Source organism: Periplaneta americana, chromosome 5 (genome assembly GCF_040183065.1).
Source record: "Periplaneta americana isolate PAMFEO1 chromosome 5, P.americana_PAMFEO1_priV1, whole genome shotgun sequence".
In the NCBI taxonomy this organism is placed as follows: Eukaryota; Metazoa; Arthropoda; class Insecta; order Blattodea; family Blattidae; genus Periplaneta; species Periplaneta americana.
The window spans coordinates 105,625,866-105,648,810 of NC_091121.1; the positions used below are offsets into that span (position 1 = coordinate 105,625,866).

Here is a 22,945-nt window from a genome sequence, read left to right on the forward strand (position 1 = left end):
ATTATTATTATTATTACCGGTATTATTATTATTATTATTATTATTATTATTATTATTATTATTATTGAGTTATTAGTCTCTAAAATGTTCACAAAGCAACGTTAAGACCAATTATTCTGCTATCGAAGATCAAATACTGTATTACAGTTTTCAATATTCTCAATATAACTACTGAATTTAAATTTTGGTCTTTCTTCTATTCTAATTAGCTTCTTTCCTTTCTGCGCTCCCACAACGTCTAAAATTGATTTAATTTGAGTTATCATGTTTGTTTCTTTGGAAATTAGAAAGTATCATTCCACTCGCCAGTCTCCCAATTTAATGCGCCGGTTTAAAGACTCAAGAATATAAATGTAGAGCAACTGAGTAAGACCTAATAAGGTGCGAGTTTGATCCGAGATAAGCAAATGTTTTTTTCTTTAAGCCATTACCTCTGCTAGCTGAAATGAAAGTGATGCAACGTATTAAACTAATTTTAATTCACTAAGCGTACTTTTCACACTAGCTATATAGGAGAATCAGTCATTGTAAATTCTCTTAAGTTATATCAAGTACAAAATGTGGTACAGTACCATAATATATTTTTCCGCAGCACAAAGGTAAGTTTGTTAGAACTGATATTTTATCATATCCATTCAGTAAAGAAATAACATACCGGTATAATATTTGTGACTTGTTTACGTTTTCCTACTTCTTTTTTGTGCAAGTAATCAGAAACATTAATCCTGGGTTGCAAGAAAACATACCTATAAATAATGTATTTCTCCATTAGTTAGTGGACCTTTAAAGTTAGTGGACAGTCGGTTTGCAGAAGAGGCATTAAAGGGGTCACTAGTTATTGGATCATTAACCAAGCATCTTTAGATTTCTCAAGTGACTCAATAGTACGTGAATGAATAAAATGTGAATATCGGCTGCTAGACTGATGTGAGGAATCGCTTTTGCTGTTGTCAAAATTTGCAATAAATGTACACTAATAAGGACCAGAAAGAAAGCAGGAACAGAAGTTTTAGTGAGAAAGATAAATATGCCTACTTGTTATTAAAAATAGCGTACGAGTGCATTAATCTTATTGAAGATAAAAAGGGAGACTACAGAGCACATAATCTCGTCGTGAGACGATAAACTAGTCTGTAATAAAGAAATAAATAATAACTTCGCTATTCAAAGAATTAATGAATAAATGAATAAACAAATAAGTAATCGAATTACCGTATATCGATAGCTAAGAACAGATACCTCTATCTACAAAAATGGTAATTCAGTTTAACTACATTAGGCCTATTACTATTATTTAGATTAACTACATTATTATTGTGTTCACAAAATGGAACAGTGTACTGCGAGTGTACTCGTAATATTTTGCTCTCGAATAGAAGATCTTGCAAAGCAGAAACGTATATAAGAAGTTTGTCTATTTTAAGAAAATAATTTCTAAAGCAGTTTTTTTTATTTATCTGCAAATGTACAGATACGAGGTATCACTTTTTAGCCATCGATATGCAATTTTATTTTAACATCGTGTATATAGCCCTATTATACAAAATATCGCATGCCTGAATCTCATACAGATAATATTATGATGAATCAAAATATGTACCTACTCGACAATGCACAAAATGTACGTAATATGGCTGTCTAACGGAGGAATAAATATTACGGGAGGGAAAACAGATCTCTACATTAGTGAATCCTTTAACGGACCAATAACACTAAAGATATTTCTTGCAACTCGTCTTTCGAACTTATTGGTCCCTTAGCGGCTAACGAAGGAATAAATGCGTTCTTGCAAATAATGAGCTATTTTTTTACAGACTGAACAGCTATTAGGGATATGGGAAAAATATGGATAATCAGTACTCTGTACGTTTATGTAGGTTATAATAAATCAACTTCTATTTAAGTGTTATGAATTTACCTTTTTCGTAGCTATGTGTAACTATTTATGTATGAAGATTTTTCAAACTAATATTATAACTCTCAAAATTAAATTAATATAAAATAATACTATGATTTTTATTACTATTACCATGACAGTAGCATTAATATTCTGCTAGCCACTGAGATTTCTTGCTTCTCAACATGTGTTCATAGTCCTTAAAAATCTTCCTGTTAAGTTTATATGATGTGCACGACACAAGGCCAACACTCCAGATAATACAACAAAAATTCAAGACAGGAGGCACACATTCATTCCCTACGGGATCAGGTAAATCTACATTTGATTTAAAACCGAAAATAGTATTATATTGTATTTTAAAACATTTGTTTCGGTTTTGTCGACATGAGTTGTAGTCAACAATTCGTACAACATAACAGACACTTCACGCCCAGAAGTTTGTCAGCGGAATGTTGTGCTCATGAATTTTGGATTAGTCTGAACTTATTGTAGTCCAGTCCTGCACTGTGGAGCGAGGTGTCGCTCAGCACGTCTGCTTCTGACAGCCAAGTAGTCGCAGGTCTGCGAGGACGATCATTAAAACTGTGTTTCCACATTGTGCTGTAAGAAGCGTCAGTAACATTCGGTGTGACTACAGTCTAGTAGATACAGTCACGAAGCTCAATACGTAGTAAATATTTATCCAAAGATAGTTGCTAACCACTAGGATCGCTAATATCGCCTCATTACAGACAATGCGAAATAGTACCGGCACAGTCTATTGTTCCTAGCACCCTCTCAACTCAAGCTTCGTAACTGTATACACTAGACAGTGGTGTAACGTTAGTGCGAGTTCCTCGTATTGGAGACTGGGATTGAAATCCCGGCGAGTTCAAAAGACGTTTCTGGTGGACTAAGACGGTGCTTGAGGCAGGTTCTTGCAGGTTACTCCCGTTTCTGTTCTCGCAGCAATCTATCATTTCTCAATTAATAATAATAATAATAATAATAATAATAATAATAATAATAATGATAATAATAATGACAATGATGATGATAATGGTGGTGATAATAATAATAATAATAATAATAATAATAATAATAATAATAATAATAATCTTCCTATTACGTATTAAGCCTGGTGGCCTGTTACGGTCTCACTCCATCGTATCAGCGAACGGCCCAAAGATCTTGTTCCTAAAGGGCGGTAATTTAGTGCTTGTCGTGGTATCCTTGTTCTAGACGTCTTAAGTATATGAGATTTCCATTTCTGTCTATAATTTTGAATCTTCTCTACAATTGGGTCAATATTTAATTCTTTTAAACATCCAAATTTGTCTTCTTGTATAATCTAGTACAGCCAGCAGTTGTTCTTAAAAACTTCATTTCATTGGCAGTGATTCTGTGTTCATCACATTTACGTATGGTCCACGCTTCACTTCCATCTGTTTTATAGGCTTTAATTAATTTAATAGTTAAAGTAATTCAATTTTGTAGAAATACGTAATAATAATAATAATAATAATAATAATAATAATAATAATAATAATAATAATAATAATAATAATCATCATCATCCTCATCCTGGTGTGATGTAGGTCCATATCCTTTGATACACCACGGGTACTATCGAATACGACAAAGTGATCTACAATTTTAAAAAGCTACTCCTTCAGAGAGGCGTCTGAAGCGAAATAATAGCTAATAAAACTACAAACCACAGAAATTAAACAGCGGTCACAATCTGTAGAATAGTCTACAGTATTCTATGTAGATGTATTGTAAGTCGGAAAATATTTCTACGTTGTCAAAATGTGCTAATCTTAACACAAATTTCTTTAGTTTATAACAGTATTCATACTCGAAATAGTCGTAAACGCAGTTTTTCCTCTGATTGGAAGCCACGGTCATGGCTTCGAATTCCACTTAATGCATTAGGCTAATATTTTATCAAAGCGGGGGCATCCAATTGCGTACAGCTGTCAGTTTTCCCCACGGTTTGAACACGAAAATAAATAATCATCGCAAAAATGCACAAATGAAAAATTATATTTGTGCAAATTGCGAAATTCTTCTGTAATAATATAAATAACTTTGCAGAAAGATAAAATTAATAAAGTATGCAGAAACAAAAACCTATGTAATTTGTTTCTTGGAGTTTTGTTACTTTCAATCCATCTTACCACACTCTAGATATACTTATGTAAGTAAATCATTATACGTAGGTACCTACGTTTAAAATTAATTACTGCTAAATTTAAATCACATTGAAATACGTTATTTTAAGGACACTCTAAACATTGAAATTCTTTACGAATAGGCCCTTCAAGATTTATTGTTAGATTGTCTTTTTAGTGAAAGGCGGTTTCTAATTTCAGTTTTTACAAGATTCATGCAACTAAATCCTCGCTCACAATTCACAGTATGCGATGGAATTATATAAATCAATTAGAAGAAATTGTTACTTAACAGACATGAATTGTACCAACTCTTTGAAATCCATTTCTGAACAACTATTGCTCAATATCTTTTTGAACATTGCCCATGCCATTAGCATTTCATATAAATTTAGATTAGTTCATACATATATCTTATTTCATTTTCTCCATTACCATCTTCGTTTCTGAAGTCCAATGTGATTGTCGCAGTTTTGCACATTTACATTGAAAGTTTGTTGCATTTTTAGAAGTCGAGTAGCAAAATGCGACAAATGCGACTGTGGCTTAAACCCTGGTTTTTCCCCTTGACCATAACGTAGTTGCGTACAAGGATACTTATTGCCGTTTTGAGACATAACCCGATTGCATATAATCATATTTTTTGTTATTTTCGGACCATAGCCTGATTTCGTACAAGGTATTTAGAGCTGAGTTATATTTATTCTTCTACACTGCTGGTAACATGAAAAATAGTTTGCTATACCATTCTTTATAAATTTGGCAATATGAAAAATCAATACCATTCTTTCATACAATTGGTAAAATGGAAAATTGATTGCTATACCTACCATTCTTTTACACATTTGGCAACATGAAAAATCAATACCATTCTCTCATACAGTTGGTAACATTGAAAATAGATTGCTATACCATTCTTTTACACATTTAGCAACATAAAAAATCAATACCATTCTTTCATACAGTTGATAACATGGAAAATCGGTTTCTATACCATTCCTTTATACTTTTGGTAACTGAAAAACTGATAGCTATGACATTCCGACGATGACATATGGGCCATCTTGCCTCAGACACTGACAGAGCCAGATCTCATCCGCATAAGAGTAGTCTGATAAGCCCCAGGGGCTCAGAGCCCCTGATTCTTTCCTATGTTAGCATCGGAAACCCGTATACTAAACCTGAAACTTCATCCCAGCTTATAATTACTATTGCAAAGGAATAATAAATTATGTACTATTACAGTTGTTGCAACAATAAATGGCAATAGGAAATTAAATGCAGAGAATCGGTTTAATGTAGCGTTATCTACAGCGAAACCGCCTCACATTTATTGTTCAAGATCGACACCTAAGCACAGTCTAGTACAGTATTCCGCAACTTGTTTTACTCACGGCACACCCTAGATGGGCCTAGACTCAACTCGGCACACCAAAATGTTAATCCCCTAAAAAAACATATGATGTGACTTTATTAATATAATTACTTAGGCTCTAATGGCATCACATTTATTATTATTATTATTATTATTATTATTATTATTATTATTATTATTATTATTATTATAAAACAGAAATCGACTCTTGCATTTATTAACAATTTATGAACTTTAATTCACTGTAGAAAATAAACATGTCTATTACTAATATTAAAGTAAATAACTTTACTTAATCTTCAATGTGATATTTCTGGCTGCTTAGCTGCACGCAGGTGGCTGATCCGTGGCGGAATTGTTGACAGTGCAAGCCTCATTTCTTCATCGATGAATTTGAGTCTCTCTCTCTCTCTCTTTGATGTTTTAATTTCAGTTAACGTCGAGAAGGCTACTTCACACATAAGTTATTATGTAGTTGAAAATGGCAATAACATATTAACTGCCATCTCGGAGATAGCCGGGTATTCACTCTTTATTGACAACCAAAATGTTTCCAAAGGCACTTCGAGAAGTTTTAATTTCAATGTTCTGTCTGCTTTTAAATCTGCCAGTTCCTCTTTTACGGGTATATTATTCGGAAGATGTTTTGAATCCACAATGGATGTACCACGAACCCAGTCGAAATCTTGAACATTCTCTCCAAAATAATTCTTGAAATTCTGCTGCAAGATTAATAAATATTTTTTAATTAAGTCCAACACTTTAATTTTAATTCTAATTTTAATTGTTATTAATTTTAATTAAGTTTATTAATTTATTACAATAATAGGTAAAAGTTCGCGTCACACCTTTGACTTTATGGAGGCACACCAGTGTGCCGCGGCACACCGGTTGCGGAACATTGCTAGTATATACAGTCACGAAGCTTGTGTTGTGAGGGTACTAGGAACAATAGACTGCGTCGGTACTATTTCGCATTTCTGTAATGTGGCGATATTAGCGATCCTAGTGGTTAGCAACTATCTATGGATGCATATTTACTACGTATTGAGCTTCGTGACTGTATATACTAGACTGTGACCTAAGTATGATAGATGAAATGAGTGTGAGGTGCTGTGTGTTGTTGGAATGATAGAGGGAAACGGAAGTACCCCAGAAAAAGAAGCTCTGCAACGTCTGCTTTGTCCATTATGATATGATATGATATTTATTTGTCAGTCAGCTTTACAATTCACAGTTATGGTGGACCTTCACATTTCTGTTTTTCGATCCACCATCCCTTTAATACATATAACTCTTTTCTATTAATGTATTCTTTGCCGAGAATTTCCTGATTACTTTCTAATGTTCTGTTATGACTGAATTGCTATATGTCCTTCCCCCTCTATCCTCTTCTATTCTCTCCCTCCTACCTAGACTGTCTCCCTTCCATTTCTCGCTCACCTATTAAATAATGCATCTTCCTTCCTTAATAATTTGCGTTATTTATTTATTTTCTTCTCTACCCTCAAATCCTACCTACTCTTAATCATTGTTTTCCCGCTATTTTCTCCTCATTACTTGCTGACCTTTCCGTTTACTCTATTTTACAACACTTACATCACTTATTTTTTTTCTATCCTCTGTTTATTTACATATTTATCTCTTTCTTTTCGCTTCACTCCTAAATTTCCTATTTTATTATATCTTTCCATATATTTATTTCTATCATACTCCTACAGTTATAGTACCCCTGATACTACTCCCAACCCATAACATTGAAAAACACGAAATATCTAATTCACTTATTTACACTTGCAATTTCTCTCTCATTCCACTTCACATTTGTTCAGATGTTTTCTTTTTTTTCCACTGTAATTCTCTTGTATTCATTGTTTGATAGTCTATCTTATTACACTCTTACCCTATCTTCTTACACTTAACATTGTCTTGTCCATTATGAATTCCATCACGGCCTGGCGAGGATTCGAATCCGGCCCGCCTTCATGGAAAACCACCGCAGTAGCAGTTGAGCTGCAGACGCAGCTACTGGGGTACAACAGTCATCTTTCATAAGTAATCAGTCATTGAGTATGTCTCTCTCAACGCTGAAGATAATGTTAAGTGAGAAATAAAAGAAAACGCTACTCGGAGATAGTTTCAAGGTTTGTCCCCACAAAAATATGAAGGACAGTGTGAAGCAATGGAACTGTTTAAAAAAACTATAGGTCTAAATGTTACATCAAAACAGATTGTAATGAGTTAGTTGTAGTAAATTTATCTTTTATAACTAAAATTGGTAAACTCTATGGTTTTCATTTGTTTCATTTTTATGATTGTGGGGGAATGACTCAGCTGTACCTTAAATCTAACATGATACAAGTGGCGAAAACGTTAGTCCTTGTAGCTAAATTAGAATATCGGTATATGACTTTCTTGTAAAATCATTGTACGGAGCTTATTTCCGAAGACATTCTGAGCAAAAAAATGTCATATAAACATTTGTCCTAATCTCAATATTTTCAGAATTACATTAATTTGAATTATTTGTAAAATATCATTATTCTTGAATTTTAAGGGTAAAAGAATGTTACAGATAAAGAATGAACTATTCAGGAGTATCATCTTTAATTAGCTGGTATTCTAAAGTTAAAACTGTGTTGTGAATTTCATAGTTGCTTCCTATAGAATTTTTTTTTCGATTTTCAACTACAAAATTACATTTTCTTATGCATTTATAACAACAATTGTTACAAATTACGCCACTCTTGTAAAGACTATGCATTAGAATGCACAATTAAACTGTAAAGAATCAAGTTCCTAAAGTCGTATTATTTGTAACAATTTTTGTGATAAATGAGTAAGAATGATGTCATTTTCAGTTAAAAATTTAAAAACCAAATCTGTACAAAGCAATTGTCAACACATTTTTAGCTTCAGAACACTAACTAATTAAAGAAATGATACTTTTGAATAGTTTATTATCTATTTGTAATATTCTTTTATCCTTAAAACTAGAGAAAAAATGTATTTTACAAACAACTTAAAATTAGTGTAACTTTGAAAATATTGAGATTAAGACAAATGTTTATATACATCCGTAAGTGATGGTAAATCCTCGTGAATCACCCTGTATATGAACAAACGATAAATTAATGACAGAATCTATTATGTCGCTTTATAAATACTATTTTTGTCCACCAAAATCTACATTTAATGTTTTTAAAATTTGAATCCGAATTTCTAGCACGGAAAGACGACGCTCTTAGCCCATCGGCAAGTTCTGTAAATCATAAGCGACGTTAGTAAAGAATTAAAACGTGCAGGTTTAAAGATATGAACTGGGGAATACGATCACTGCGTGATGTCAAACATGTCGGTGTGAAATAATCTGACCCGTATTAACAACGATGCCTGCCGGCGCGGCGGCGTCTGCGCCCTTGAGAGACTGTTCAACAAGATGCATGTATGGTTGCGTACCGCCCAGGCGAACCCACCGAAGACACACCCACTAAAAGCTAAAGTTGAATGCGTGCGTGTCGTGGACCGCCTGCTTCGGGTCTGCAGTGACGTCAATTCTTCATCATCCATCAAATGAAATTTAATGTTATCACACGACATAGATTAACCTAGTTACGAGAAATGTACCGTGTTATCGTGTGACTGTTATCTGCCTCCCCTTGTCATATGTTACACTTTCAGTGTGAAGATAAGGGATTGTAACTTCTTATCGTAATGTACTTCGAAGACGAATGTAACAACCATGAAAACAGTAATTGTACTAACGTCAAACAAGTCAATTGTTATCAATTTCTAACTCATAACATAGCTTAATTTAAGTAATTGCATGTCTTACAAAGTAAACACTTCATAAATTCAAATTATGGCAGTGTTGATATTTATTTCTCTGGTTAGAGAAAGAAACTTTGGACTAATATTCCCAATTGTCACACTTTACAACATGCTTATGTAACTGCCGAGTAGAACATTAATGTTACTTTACTTAAAAAGGGATCGAAATTTATTTTACCTTAATTTAACTTATTTCAAATTGTTGATGTTCTTTTACTCCTCCTAAATTAAACACGTGCTACCTCTGAATTAGAATAATTTATTAGGATGAAGTTAACACCGTCAGGCCTTCCACTTCACTCTAACGGATGTAGGTAAATTCTCACACGGATATAGGTAAATTCTCATTTTTAAATAGAACTATAAATTATTGGAATGACCTACCTGCAGCGGTCTTTGAAGGCTGTCCTTCCTTAAGGAAATTCAAGAATAACTTAAAAAGTTGTGTATAAAGTGTAAATTAAAATTAAGGTGACATTTAACATTTAATTTTTTAAGGTGACATGTATTTATTTAGCCTGATGAGTTACTCCCTTGGTTTGAATTGTAAATTATTTTAAAATAGCGTGTAAGAGGGTCTTAGACTAGAAATGTTTAGCTTAAATGTTGTTCTGTTTATAAGTATGCATAAGGGTGTAAGTATTTGTCTTATTTTAGCTGTTGTATCAGTGAAGCGTGGCGAGTGAGTGAAGTTATGGTTTTACATTGCAGTGAATAGTTCCGATCAGTGATAACTTACAGTGTAAATGAAATATGTTATATAGTGTCAGGGAAATGTGTCCTAAAGTGTCAGTGAAATGCGTCATAGTGTCACTACAGTGAGTGAGATGAGAGTAAAATGAGACTATTATCAGTACCAATGTGAAACATATGTAGGGCCTATACATATGTAGGTTGTATCGTAAAACTAGGTTCACTTATTAATTAGGTTATTTTATGTATTATTATTAATTGTAATTATTGTGTTAAATTGTATTGTGTCTTCTTTTCGTATTGTGTATATAATTGTATTGTGTATTGTATAGCCTAATTGTATTTGTATTGTATAATTGTATTGTGTATTGTTTATATTGTGTATACCACTGCCATCGGGTGCTTGCTCACTTGCAGTGTAAATAAATACATACATACAAATCAGCCTGAGATACAAAACAATTTGTACAATATTAATAAAATTATAGCATTCAATGAGATGAGCTATGTGATACATGATACAGATTAGAGGTGAACAAAACTAACTGCCGCTCTCGTTCGCTGTGTTCGTTGCATTTGTCTTCCGAATCTCGTCTCCTGCGCTTCGAGTCTCGCTCATCATTCTCGAAATAGCATTTGGTCGGCGTGGAAAGATTTCGTAACTTTAAATAACATACATCATTGAAACAAATAACATTATAAATGTTTAAATGAGACAAAAAGACAAAACAGAACAGTATCTTATTTATCAAAATATCCTGGTTCTATTATATGATATTATCTACGGTTATATAAATAGAAAAAAACAATTCTCAAATAAATTTGCATTTCTAAGAAACATAAAACATAACGTTAATATCTTTTTACTTGAGACTGCACACTTGCTCTTAAACATATGAAAAGAAAATTCCTAGCCTTTTAATAAGTGCCTAGTAATTAAATAAATACTGGGGAACGGATTATTATACACTGAAAGGCAGAGCTGATGTTTGAAACAGGCTACTTGATTGTTTACACATATACAGTATAACAGTTGCCAAAGTAGATAAAAGTTCAGTCAGGTATAAACAACTGTGGCGATTCAAGGCTACTTGACGTTCGGGACCTCGGGAGTGATGAATCTCGACGTCTCGAAACACTCACAAGCAGTCCTTAATGTCAACGACGCGACGTATACAACATTGTCGTGAGGGTTTTCGGCTTTGCGGGCGCTGTTAATCTTGCTTTTATCTCTAATACAGATTCTAATAATAATGTAACATACTGTAGTACAATCTGAAAACTAGGCTACTCGTATTGTTGAATATACAATAATACAGAAAAATAACGTGTAGATAGGCAGTTGACGAAACAATATCACGATATATAAGAATAAATCTTAAGCTAAATCCCTAAGAGGAGTGGCTATATCCTTAAGGACTAAATCTTTAAGTGTATTGAAACTTAAGAAAATAAGTATGTACTAAACGGAGAAAGATTTGTCAAATAGATGCGTGTACTATATAAAAAAGTGAACGTTTGACAATTTGTGTCTGTCTGTTTGTGTATAGCGATTTCTTCCAAATTGATGCATTGATTTTATTAATATTCATTAACTACGAATCAATTTATTTAGAAATTATGAAAAACATACAATATTATTTCAGTTATATACAAATGAGTGTGCAATCTCTATAAAAGAGTTATATTAACGGTTGTTCTGTATGGTTGTAAAACTTGGACTCTCACTTTAAGAGAGGAACAGACACTAAGGATGTTTGAGAATCAGATGCTTAGGAAAATATGTGGCTAAGAGGGATGTAGTTACAGGAGAATGCAGAAAGTTATACAACGCAGGACTGCACGCATTGTATTCTTCGCCCGACATAATTACGAGTAGGAACATTAAATCAAGACGTTTGAGATGGGCAGAGCATGTAGCACGTATGGGTGAATCCAGAAATGCATATAGAGTGATAGTTGGGAGGTCGAAGGAAAAAAGACTTTTGGAGAGACCGAGATGTAGATGGGAGTATAATATTAAAATGGATTTGAGGAAGGTGGGATATGATGGTAGGGACTGGATTAATATTGGTCAGAATAGGGACCGATGGCGGGCTTATGTGAGGGCGGCAATGAATTTTCAGGTTCTCTAAAAGCCATTTGTAATTATAAGTATCCTAAGTAAGTGCAGTCTCTACGCGCAACAGAAGTCAGAATTCTTAAGCTTGTAAATGTTTATATCGATTTCCGGAAACCTTTTCTCCGCTCCACCGATCCTTCATCATATGGTAACGCAGAATTCCTGCACGGAAATATATGTACTGCGGTACATCGCTATAATATGATATTCGTATATAATCACATAGGGCCGTATTCATGGACATTCTTAGCGCGGGCTTCCGGTGGATGATCAGCGTTTTTCGTATTCATAAACCAGTGTTAGCGACAGGATATGATTTGAATTCTGTACAAGTAATCAGTGGATAGCCGGGGCTAGTTTAGCACGCTCGTAGCGCGTGCTGCGAAATGTCTATGAATAGCACCCTTAGTGATTTAAGACGGCGCTCATTCCGTCGGATCCCGGAATGAGTGCACCTCTGCACATTAGCGTGTTGGACATTGTGCCACTGTCATACATCTGTGACACAGTGCATGAGAGTTGGCCACTAAAGGGAAACTAAGAGGTGGAGCTTAAACTGAGAGGATTCAATCCCGCATCGGAATTGGAATCCGGTGTGCTTAGTGGATAGAGTGTCAGCACGTAGAGCTGAAAACCCGGGTTCGGATCCCGGTTCCGTAGAGAATTTTTCTCCGCTCCACCGATCCTTCATCATACTTCACTTCTGTCTAAATTATAAGTTAACAATCAACATTTCGATGAGGAATTAAGAACTAATTTATAGCGCGTACGTCAACACTAGCCAATAGGAGAAAACGTATGATTTGGTACGATGGTATGGGAGGTGGTAAAACTCCAGCCTTTTGTTTATTTCAGTATTTTAAGTATCTGGAATTCAGTATAGATAACATCACCCGCTCCAACTCAAGGTCATATTGGATACTTTAATCTTCACCTGTAGAACATATATCATTTCATTGAAATATGTCACGTGATTTAGAAATTATAATGGCGACAAAACTGGCATGAAAATTTTTCGGTCGACTTTCTGGGCTGGCACCCAAGTACTGGACCGAACTTATAGACGTATTCACGTCAAAAAGAAACGGGTTGTTGCGAATCATGTAATAGGCCTACTTTTGACAATGTTAACGCCAATTTTGTGGCTCTCAATTTATCTCTTCTTTCTTAACATTTGGTTCAGACAGCTAGTGATAGGCTAGTGTTTTTCTGTGTGCCATAAGATATAGGCCTATTATTATTATTATTATTATTAGTATTATTATTATTATTATTATTATTATTATTATTATTATTATTATTATTAAGCAAGATATGGAAAGAAGACGGACTAGCCTATATCGTAAGTAGAATCCTGCGTTTGATTACTTTGAGTACAAGTTGGGTGTACATAGATCATACTAGTTTCGGAATCAGACCTGTTCAAGGCTGTAATAAGGCCTTCTCCCCGCTCCGTTTCATGTATTTACATCTATTTATTCGTGTATCTGTCTGGATAGGACTGAACAATGAGAATAGTATTCATGTACAAATATAATGTCATGTGGATTTAATAACAAACTAAATATTTATTTAAAGTCACCTCATAGGCAACAGAAGATTATTCTCACAATAAGTAAAACACATCTATATTCTAGATACTTTCTCTTTCATAATATATTTTTCACCCAAGAAAAACAAAAATACAAAAAATACAGAGTTTTGAATATTTAAATTGCACTTTTTAATATAAATAGCTAGTATATCTTATCAAAATAAAAATCAGTTTACAAGTAAATAATATGACAAGTCATTGAAAGGATTGGTCAAAGGTCACTAATACGTTTGTACGTGCTGTGTACTACGTTATTGGTCTATGTGATCCCCCCTACCTCGGTGATGCAACCACTGCCGAGCGATGAACTCAGTGACTCGTAGACAGAGTACGTGGCGTAAGCAGCCAGGTGTGTACAAACACTATTTACTGCTTTATTACTACGTATGGCAGAGGATGATGTACTTGTTTTTAAACGTTGGAGGGACCACGCAGCAGATTTCAATTTAAATTTGTCTGAGTAAATGTATTATGAAAGGATATCAGTCTACATGACTTAAAAAAATATTTTTGTCATTAATATTAAAACAATTATTTTATTTAGAGGAGTTATCACTGTAATTATGTACTTTTATATTTGTATATTTTACTAAACAATCTTCTCCTTAAATTTGTATTTGTACATATTTAGATGCTAAAATAATTCTTATTTAAGTTTTAATTTTGCATGTATAAATGAAAATGAATTTCTTTCTTCTTCTTTACTATATCTTTTGATGTCAATGTCGAGCTTGAGCAAAGCGATCGTCGTATCAGTAACGTAATGAGTGGTGTTCCTGTAGTGGGCGAAGTCAGATAACTTGCCAAATTAGAAGTTTTTGTAACAGAATATTCCAACGAAGGGACTCCACTGTAATACTGAAATATATATATTTCGGCTCTTACGTTTCAACCTTCATTAATTCAGAAATGTTTGTAAGTTTTGTCTCTATGTATTACCGTCTCTAAAACCAGATTGTAGAAATTAATTATTATTAATACTGCTTTTACACGTGAAAGATGTAACTGGACACAGCCAATGTTTGTAGGCCTGAAAATCTATAAATAAATAAATAAATAAATACACAAAGAAATAGTGGTAATTACAATAATACAATAAATCACAGTGAAACAAAATTATTTACACTGACTACTTGCTTCTTGTCTTGTTTCGGCGTGTTGACTGCCTTACTCACTGAACAACAGACCTGAACTGTGTGTCTGGGGTTCAATGCCACTGACCTATAACACATACGCAATTACACTGTTGCGGGTTGCTTGTTGACTCTAGGTAACCAAACGCAGGACTCTACTCATAAGGCAAAGATAATGAAATAATAATGAAAGATGGCTAAATGATAACATGATAAATGTGACTAGAAAGTATCTGAAAACTACTCTTTGGCAAACAATTCTGATACCTCAACCGCTCGGCTAGCAACGAGCAGTAAAATATCGACTTATCGCAGGCTCAGAATAACAAGGTTCTATCTCACATTTTTAGCAAACTTGAGATTTTTGTTGCATTGAATTCTGTTACTTCACAGCTATCTACCATATAAATTATATGTTGATTTCTCAATTATTGTTCGTGATAAAGTTAGTTTGAAAAGGTTCTTATCTGCATTGATATTATTAACAACCAAACTCTTAAAATGCTCTCCCGTAAAATTTACTAAACACTAAATAGAACCTTGTTATTCTGGACTCTCGTTATAGCAAACTATCAAAGAGCGTAATTAAAATATCGTAGATTTTAAAGATTAATATAATATTGAGAAAAGACAATAAAATTTCAACTTTAATGTTAGCAGGATGAGTTCCTTTAGCTACATTAATGTTGTCTATCAGTTCCCAGTTATTGACTATTTAGTTATTTTCTGACTCCCTCGCTTTCTGTCTTTCAGGATTGTCCGGGGGTGCGATACATTCTCTTGAGTGGGGTGAATATGACAGATGGAGTGCACATGATGTAAAATTGTGAGTGGCTGTCTCGGACAGAAACATTTTAAGTGGCACGCAGAGAGTGGATGCAGTCATAGCGTGTGTTTCACTACGCACACAGAGAATGAATAGGACGGCGGTGTTGAATATTTTTCACTTATCTTTCAACTATTCTTCACTTCCTTTCCTTATTTTTTATCTTTATTTATTTACATCAAGTTTAATCCTGTCAGATACATTACTTCTTGAGATAAAAATCTGGCTTTTATGTAGGCTTACAATGCAAAATATGGAAGATTTGCTTTCTTACTTGCATGCACAATAAATGATTTCCATCTCGCAGGTTTTGTAAATTATAATGTAATAAAATAAATTACAGACAGTAATATCACTTCTTCCCCCACAGATGGTCTTTGGTCTCCTTCACAAGTATCTCTATGTTACGCCGATCCCTACCAACCTCTAATTTCCATTCTCCTTAAATCCTGTTCCACATCCTGCAGCCATCTATTCCTCGGTCTTCCCTTCTGTAAAACTCCTATCATATTATTACCGACGCATGCGACGTGCGAGGCGCGAGGCCCGCCTCTCAGAAATCCGGACTACAGGAGAGATAGTGAGTGGTTTCTATAACTGCGTGATGCGAGATCTGGGTACCTCGCAGCTATAGAAACCACTCACCATCTCTCGTGTAGTCCGGATTTAACTCCCTCTTTTTTATTTCCTCTCCATATCCTAGCTAGCTAATTCTCAGGAATTTGACATGATTTACTAACTCCTTTCCTTTCAATATTACGTTAATCTCCTAGTTCGACCTAATTCTTCACGTGCCATCTTCACTTATTGGATCATCTTATGTGTCATATAATCTTTCTCTCAAATATTTGTTAAGCATTTTATCTTCTTCTTTAACTTCCACAGTTCAGATGAATATGCTACAACAGGTCTTATTACCCTAATTTATTATATGCTGTAATTTGAGTTATTGCTAGTTGATTTAGTTTATAATCTTGATTTTGATAAATTAGATTTGCAAAAAAAAATGCTTTGTTTCCAGTTATTACTTTATTATTTATTTCTTCGCATATTGTTCTTTTGTCATTTATTTTGACTGCCGGCAAATAAATTTATTCTCGCATGTTTATCAAAAACATCTTTCTTGAATTTTAATATGAAATATGACCTGCCCACTGATATATAAAATAGGTAATATTTTCAAAAGTATAATTTCCAATTTTGATCTCTGCAATATATTAGCTACTTGATTTACTTCCATCTTCATACATTTACTTCTATCTTAATTAATAATTAAACCTGCTGGTTTTCCTGCTATTTCCATTATTCTCAATATATTTTTGTGAAACGGGTAGATTTCTCGATATCAAGGCTATATTATCTGCATATATTGATGCTTGTTTAGTCTTGTATAACATATTATCTTCAGAAATATCACTGTCGATATAATATACCCGGTTAAGACAGATTTCTTGCTAAATATGTCAAATGTAAGATATGTAGTGTAATCTTCAAGACATAATTTTTTACTTTCTGCTTTCTATTATGTTATAGGCCTATGTGTGTATATTTTCGCTTTATTTCTTTCTTACAATTTTACTTTTCACTCTTTGTTTTGACGTATAACGTCTGTATTCTACCCAAACTAATAGATAAAATAAAATAATTTTGTGGAACAGAAATTACACTTCGGTTACCACAGAAATGCTTACGTGAAATCTGATAAAATGACAATTATTAGACAAATCCATTCATATATATATATATATATATATATATATATATATAAGTCGGCATATATACATAGTGAACCGTAAGTAATGTCATTAATTTCAGGGGTTATTCTTTGAGATATTTAAAAAAAGTTTAATACAATTTTGCTCGTTTTTGCTTTCTTATCGAGATAAAAATGGTTTCATAGGAAATATTCCAAAGCGTGTTTTGTGAAAGCCTTTGATTTAACTCCCAATATGCTCTGTCAATTTAATAGAGCAGTGTATTATGACAATAAATGATTGAAAGAATTTTAGTGTTGTCCTTTAAATGTGCAGAAATTTGATCCGAACAAATGTAACTTTTTAAAATTCTTTTGCAGAACGGTTTAGTCGCAGCTCTGACGCTGGGTCACGGATTGCAATCTCATAATTGCTTTTGTTTTCATGTATTAATGTTGTTGGTATTATCATACCGATCTAATGTCGCGGAAGTGCCAACGCTTGTGTACTGTCAGACGGGAAAATTGTCCAGATATGGGCTTACACGAAGGTAGTTTAAGGGATGTAAGCGTTACGTATATGTTTAGAGTATGGAATGAAATGGAATTTTGGGAAGGGACACTACGACCTTTCAACATCTATTGCGCTAACCCTCAAGTTAGGCGCATTTCCAAACCCACACCGGCTGACTACACTATGGTTCTCTGTGTACCCAGGTTTCGTCCCTAGGCGTCGTCAGCCGATGCGGCGTTCGGGAAATGCTATGAAATGATAACGGAATGGAGAAATGTTGACGGAATAATAGAGATGCTTAATATCACAAATAACAGATCACATATAACTGATTGATCAGCCTAAATGTGCATTTACACGGTTTAACTTTTCTTTCAACTTTAAACATTCAAGCAATGCATGCAAGACTGAGCGAAACGCATTCAATTGTGCATGCTTTTTCCACTAAAAATGAGAGCGCATGCAGCAATTGAAAGCTACCCATCGCCGGTGAGTACCTTGTGCGCTATTACGTTAAACAGTAGCATGTAGCGAGCAGCTGATTGCTTTAGGTGGCCGTGAATAAACTGAAAATTCTTCTGTTTTGTGATGATGGACCTTCTAAGTTGGAAATGGCGACAAGTACGAATAGATTTGTTGAAGATTATCGCAAATACGAGAGCCTATGGCGTGTTCAACCACAATTTTGCGAATGAAGTAGGTCTAAGTATTGGATTGATATTTAATATTTACTAATTAATATATTATATGTATACGTAATGAAGATGACGTTCAAAACGGCGCATCATGTAGAGACAAAATCTGAATGCATCTTAATTGAATGTTCGTTTTCAACTTGATTCTTTCAATATTTTCCCCAGATTGCATTCGTAAACGCATGGTAAATTGAACCGTGTAGATGTCCCTTAAGGGACTTTCAAGAAAAGAACTACTTATTTCATTATACTGCCGTCTAGCCACTGCAAAGGAAATTACGTTATAACACTGATGGAATCGCATGGAACAAAATCTTGCAGCAGTATTTCCATCTAATAATCGTTGCCAAAATATTCATTTCCGACAGTGGAGATCCTGGTGGTGTTTCTCTTTTATATGTTGCCATTTCGTAACATTGGAATGGTCAATCTGAGGACTAACATGAGGAAACGGGAGAACCTGAACCTCCTGGTGACCAGCCAACCATCGCAGGGGTGCCTACGTAGAACTGACATCTTTATTGCCACTAATGCAAATTGTCTTTAAACCTCCCACCACTCTCAAATCCGATTTGACCTGTAATGGGATTAGCTTTACGATTTACTGTTGGAATCTCATGTTTTTTTTTTCTTTCTTTTTTTTTTGTTAATGTGAAGATTCGTATTATCAAGCCGACCCAGTAGCGCAGAAATGCCACCGCATGTGTATTGTCAGATTGGAAAATTGTCCAGATATGGGCTTATACGAAGGTTCTTTATGGGATGTAGTCTAAGCGTTAATAATAAGAAACGGATTTCTAGGTGCTAGAAAGAGAGATTTAGGACTTCACAAAACCCAATTGAGAACTTTTATAGTCCCGTCCCTCTAATTTCCGGCAGCCAATCGTGTTGCAGGTCGGCTACATTTAAACGTGTACGTCTTGTGATTCGCTGATGAAGACGTTTATCATTTCTTAAGGCTCGATAAATACTTAATATAATCGCCTGCCATTTTGGCTCTTTCGTTGGCGTTCGCAGAAAGCACACGAAGACGTTATTTGCCGCTCAATTATTTGCTGAATTACAGTGCGTTTGATTTATTATCATAGGAGCTACGACATGATAATGCTTAAAGGTGTGACAAATAGATTCCTCGTATGGTAGCTCGACAAAGAAAGAACAAAAATGGCGAACGATACTACCTACCTAGACTTTACAGAGCCTTCTCTTCCTAAGACAGTGATCGTCAGCACTCGCTGAAATGTGCAATGGGTACGCGGTGCTGTCCGGTGTGCACCGTCGTGCAACAGGGAGAGATAGAGAGCATAACCGCTAGCAGTTACGGAATGCACCCCAGTGCACTGCGTTTTCCGCGGGTAAGAGAATCTAGCCCCAGCGTGCTCTGTGCTGACGACCCCTGTCCTAAGACGTAAGCAAAGAGGAGGAGTGACGTCGGGAATAACAGCGTCGCGACTATAGGAGTTTATGTAAAATTAACAATTAATAATTTTAATTTTAATACATATTTAATTTTAGGTGGAATTAGAGTACAAAGAACTGGTGCTGACAATGAGTGCTACTGAACTGAAGACTCAAATTATGTCAGTGAAAGAGACTTATTGATTGGTAAGTTTCATTTCGCATAACAGGGGTGCATTGACGTGAAAACTAATTTGTAAGCTCTCGCCTAACATACAACCTACCACCTCTTTTATGCTAGATAGACTTTTCCAAACGAACTTCAGTTCCAGATAATCGGGTAAAATCTTATTCGCTCTCCTTCTAAGAACAATATTGGACGAACTTGCCAGATCAGTGTTTGTCTGTAAGATATAGGCCTATGTATGTAAATTATATATTTTTAAATTTTTAAATAATATTTTTGCAGTTCTTTTTTGGACATTTTTGTATTTTTAGTACCGGCATTTTCACTTTAAATACACGCAAAATAATAAAAAGGCGCTCTCTTCAGACATAGTCATAGGTTTTAGGAGTTTATAGTTCATTTAGGCATTTTAGGTCATACAGAATTTTAATAGGGAGATACTGTGTACATGAAACTCCAGATCATATATAGATTGCTCATTCCTATGTTAAAGTCGGTTGCACTTTGAAGAGAACAACCGCCAGGATCGCCACCCGTCCGCCGTAAACGAACACGAGATGGCAGTACAGTTGCTAATGCAATTCAAATGGGAATTATGGCGTGATTCCTTATGTAACAACTAGATGACAGCATAGTAAACCTGACAAAAGTTGTTACCGTCGAAGCTTATAACGCCGAGCAATCTGGGTATATATAATCTAGGATGAAACGCACGTCTAGGATGTAACAAACAAAATAGGTAGGGAACTAAAAATCCGTTCCCTAGTTATGAGTATGTTCAGGGCTAGAAAAGTATATGCTACCCTTATTCCTGTTGTAAGCACTGTGCAGGATAGTTTACTATTTTCGATCAATTCTCTTTTACCTTCCGTGGCTATCTAACAGGATCATAAATAATTTTTGAACTGTTCATTAAGCCTTGTTACAAGTATAATGTGATTACTTGTTAAATTATCAGCTGTTTTCAAAGTGATGTTTCTAAAAATTGTGAAATGGAGTTGCATTATATACTTACTTGATGGTATAGACCTTATGACTTTTTGTTTCATATAAAACTACAGTTTATTTATAATTAAGAGAGGTAAAAGACTGAAGTCCATGGCATAGTTTTGACTAAATACAGGGACGATGGAAAGAAGGCAGGAAAAAGAAAAGAGGAAAGAATAAGATTTAAGAAGAAGCGTAATTAAATAAGACAAAAGGAAGAAACAAAGAATCATAAAAGAATAAATGAATGTAAAAACAAATAAAGACAGTGAAAGGAAGAAAGAAAAGGTATATAGAAAGTAAGTAAATAGTTATGGCACGGGTTGCATGAACTGCACCACAATAAACATATGCGTAGTGTAGGGGTTGAGTGTGACTTACCTTCTCCTGCTGCAACTGCTGCTTCATGAGGATCGCCTTCTTCTTGTCCTTGCACCGTTTGTTCTGGAACCATACCCTGATGACGCGCGGGCTCAGCCCCGTCATCTCCACCAGCTGCTCCTTCATGAGGGCGTCGGGGCGCGGGTTGGCGTTGTAACACGTCCGCAGCGTGTGAAGTTGTTTCTCGTTGAGTACGGTACGCACGCGCGTCGGCTTGCCGTCCGACGACACCTTGGTGGACCCGCCGCCGCGGCTTCCGTCCCGGCCTTTATTCGACCCCGACTCTGACGAATCTGCGACCAAACCGAAACATAGGGCATTCAAGTCTGGAAACTGCCATCTAGCAATAATAATAATAATAATAATAATAATAATAATAATAATAATAATAATAATAATAATAATAATAATAATAATAGTAATAATATTTAAGGACGTGAAATTGAGAAAGGAGTACGTCAAGGATGTCCTTTATCACCAACCCTGTTCAACATCTACTTGGAGGATTTAGTAAAGATCTTTTTTCAGAACATGGGAGGAGTGATAGTAGAAGGAAGAAGAATAAAGTGCATACGATTTGCTGATGATATGGCATTGTTAGCAGAAGAGGAAGTGATACTAAAAGATATGCCATTGGAGCTAAATAACAGCTGTGAGCAGTATGAGATGAAGATAAATGCAAATAAGAAGAAGAACATGGTCATAGGAAGGAAAATACAGAAGATAAACTAGGGAATTCTAAATGAGGCGTAGAGCAAATAGACAGCTTTAAATACTTGGTGTGTACTATAAGCAGTAATATGAGCTGCTGCCAGGAAATCAAAAGGAGGATAGCAATGGCCAAGGAAATTTTTAACAGAAAAAGAAGCATTTTCTGCGGATCTCTGGAAAAAGAACTAAGGGAGAGACTAGTGAAGTGCTTTGTATAGAGTGTGGCATTGTATTGTATTGTATTGTGTGTAAAATTGTATATGTGTTGTAAAATTGTATTGTGTATTGTAAATTTTATTGTGTATTGGTTATCATTTTTTTGTGTATTGTTAATATTGTATATAGACTGCAGTGTAAATAAATACATTGTAATATGGGCCAGAAACATGGACATTACGACGAAGTGAAGAGAAGCGAATAGAAAGACGTGAAATATGGATATGGAGAAGAATGGACGTGTGAAGTGGACAGACAGAATAAGAAATGAAGCTGTGTTGGGAAGAGTGGGTGAAGAAAGAATGATGCTGAAACTGATCAGGAAGAGGAAAAGAAATTGGTTGGGTCACTGGCTGAGAAGAAACTGCCTACTGAAGGATTCACTGGAAGGAATAGTGAACGGGGGAAGAGTTCGGGGTAGAAGAAGGTATCAGATCATAGACGACATTAAGATATGTGGATCATATGAGGAAACGAAGAGGAAGGCAGAAAATAGAAAAGATTGGAGAAAGGTGTGTTTGCAGTGAAAGACC

At 34.8% G+C, this 22,945-nt stretch overlaps 1 protein-coding gene across 1 annotated transcript in view; it reads right to left on the reverse strand.

Annotated features, from left to right (window-relative positions):
* The window catches only part of tup (LIM1_Isl and LIM2_Isl domain-containing protein tup), a 452,945-nt gene that overhangs the window by 108,379 nt on the left and 321,621 nt on the right, over window positions 1-22,945 (reverse strand). Inside the window, exon 5 of the mRNA XM_069827047.1 lies at window positions 21,486-21,778. Within this exon, the coding sequence (XP_069683148.1) occupies window positions 21,486-21,778 (293 nt within the window). The remainder of the gene's footprint in view (window positions 1-21,485; window positions 21,779-22,945) is intronic.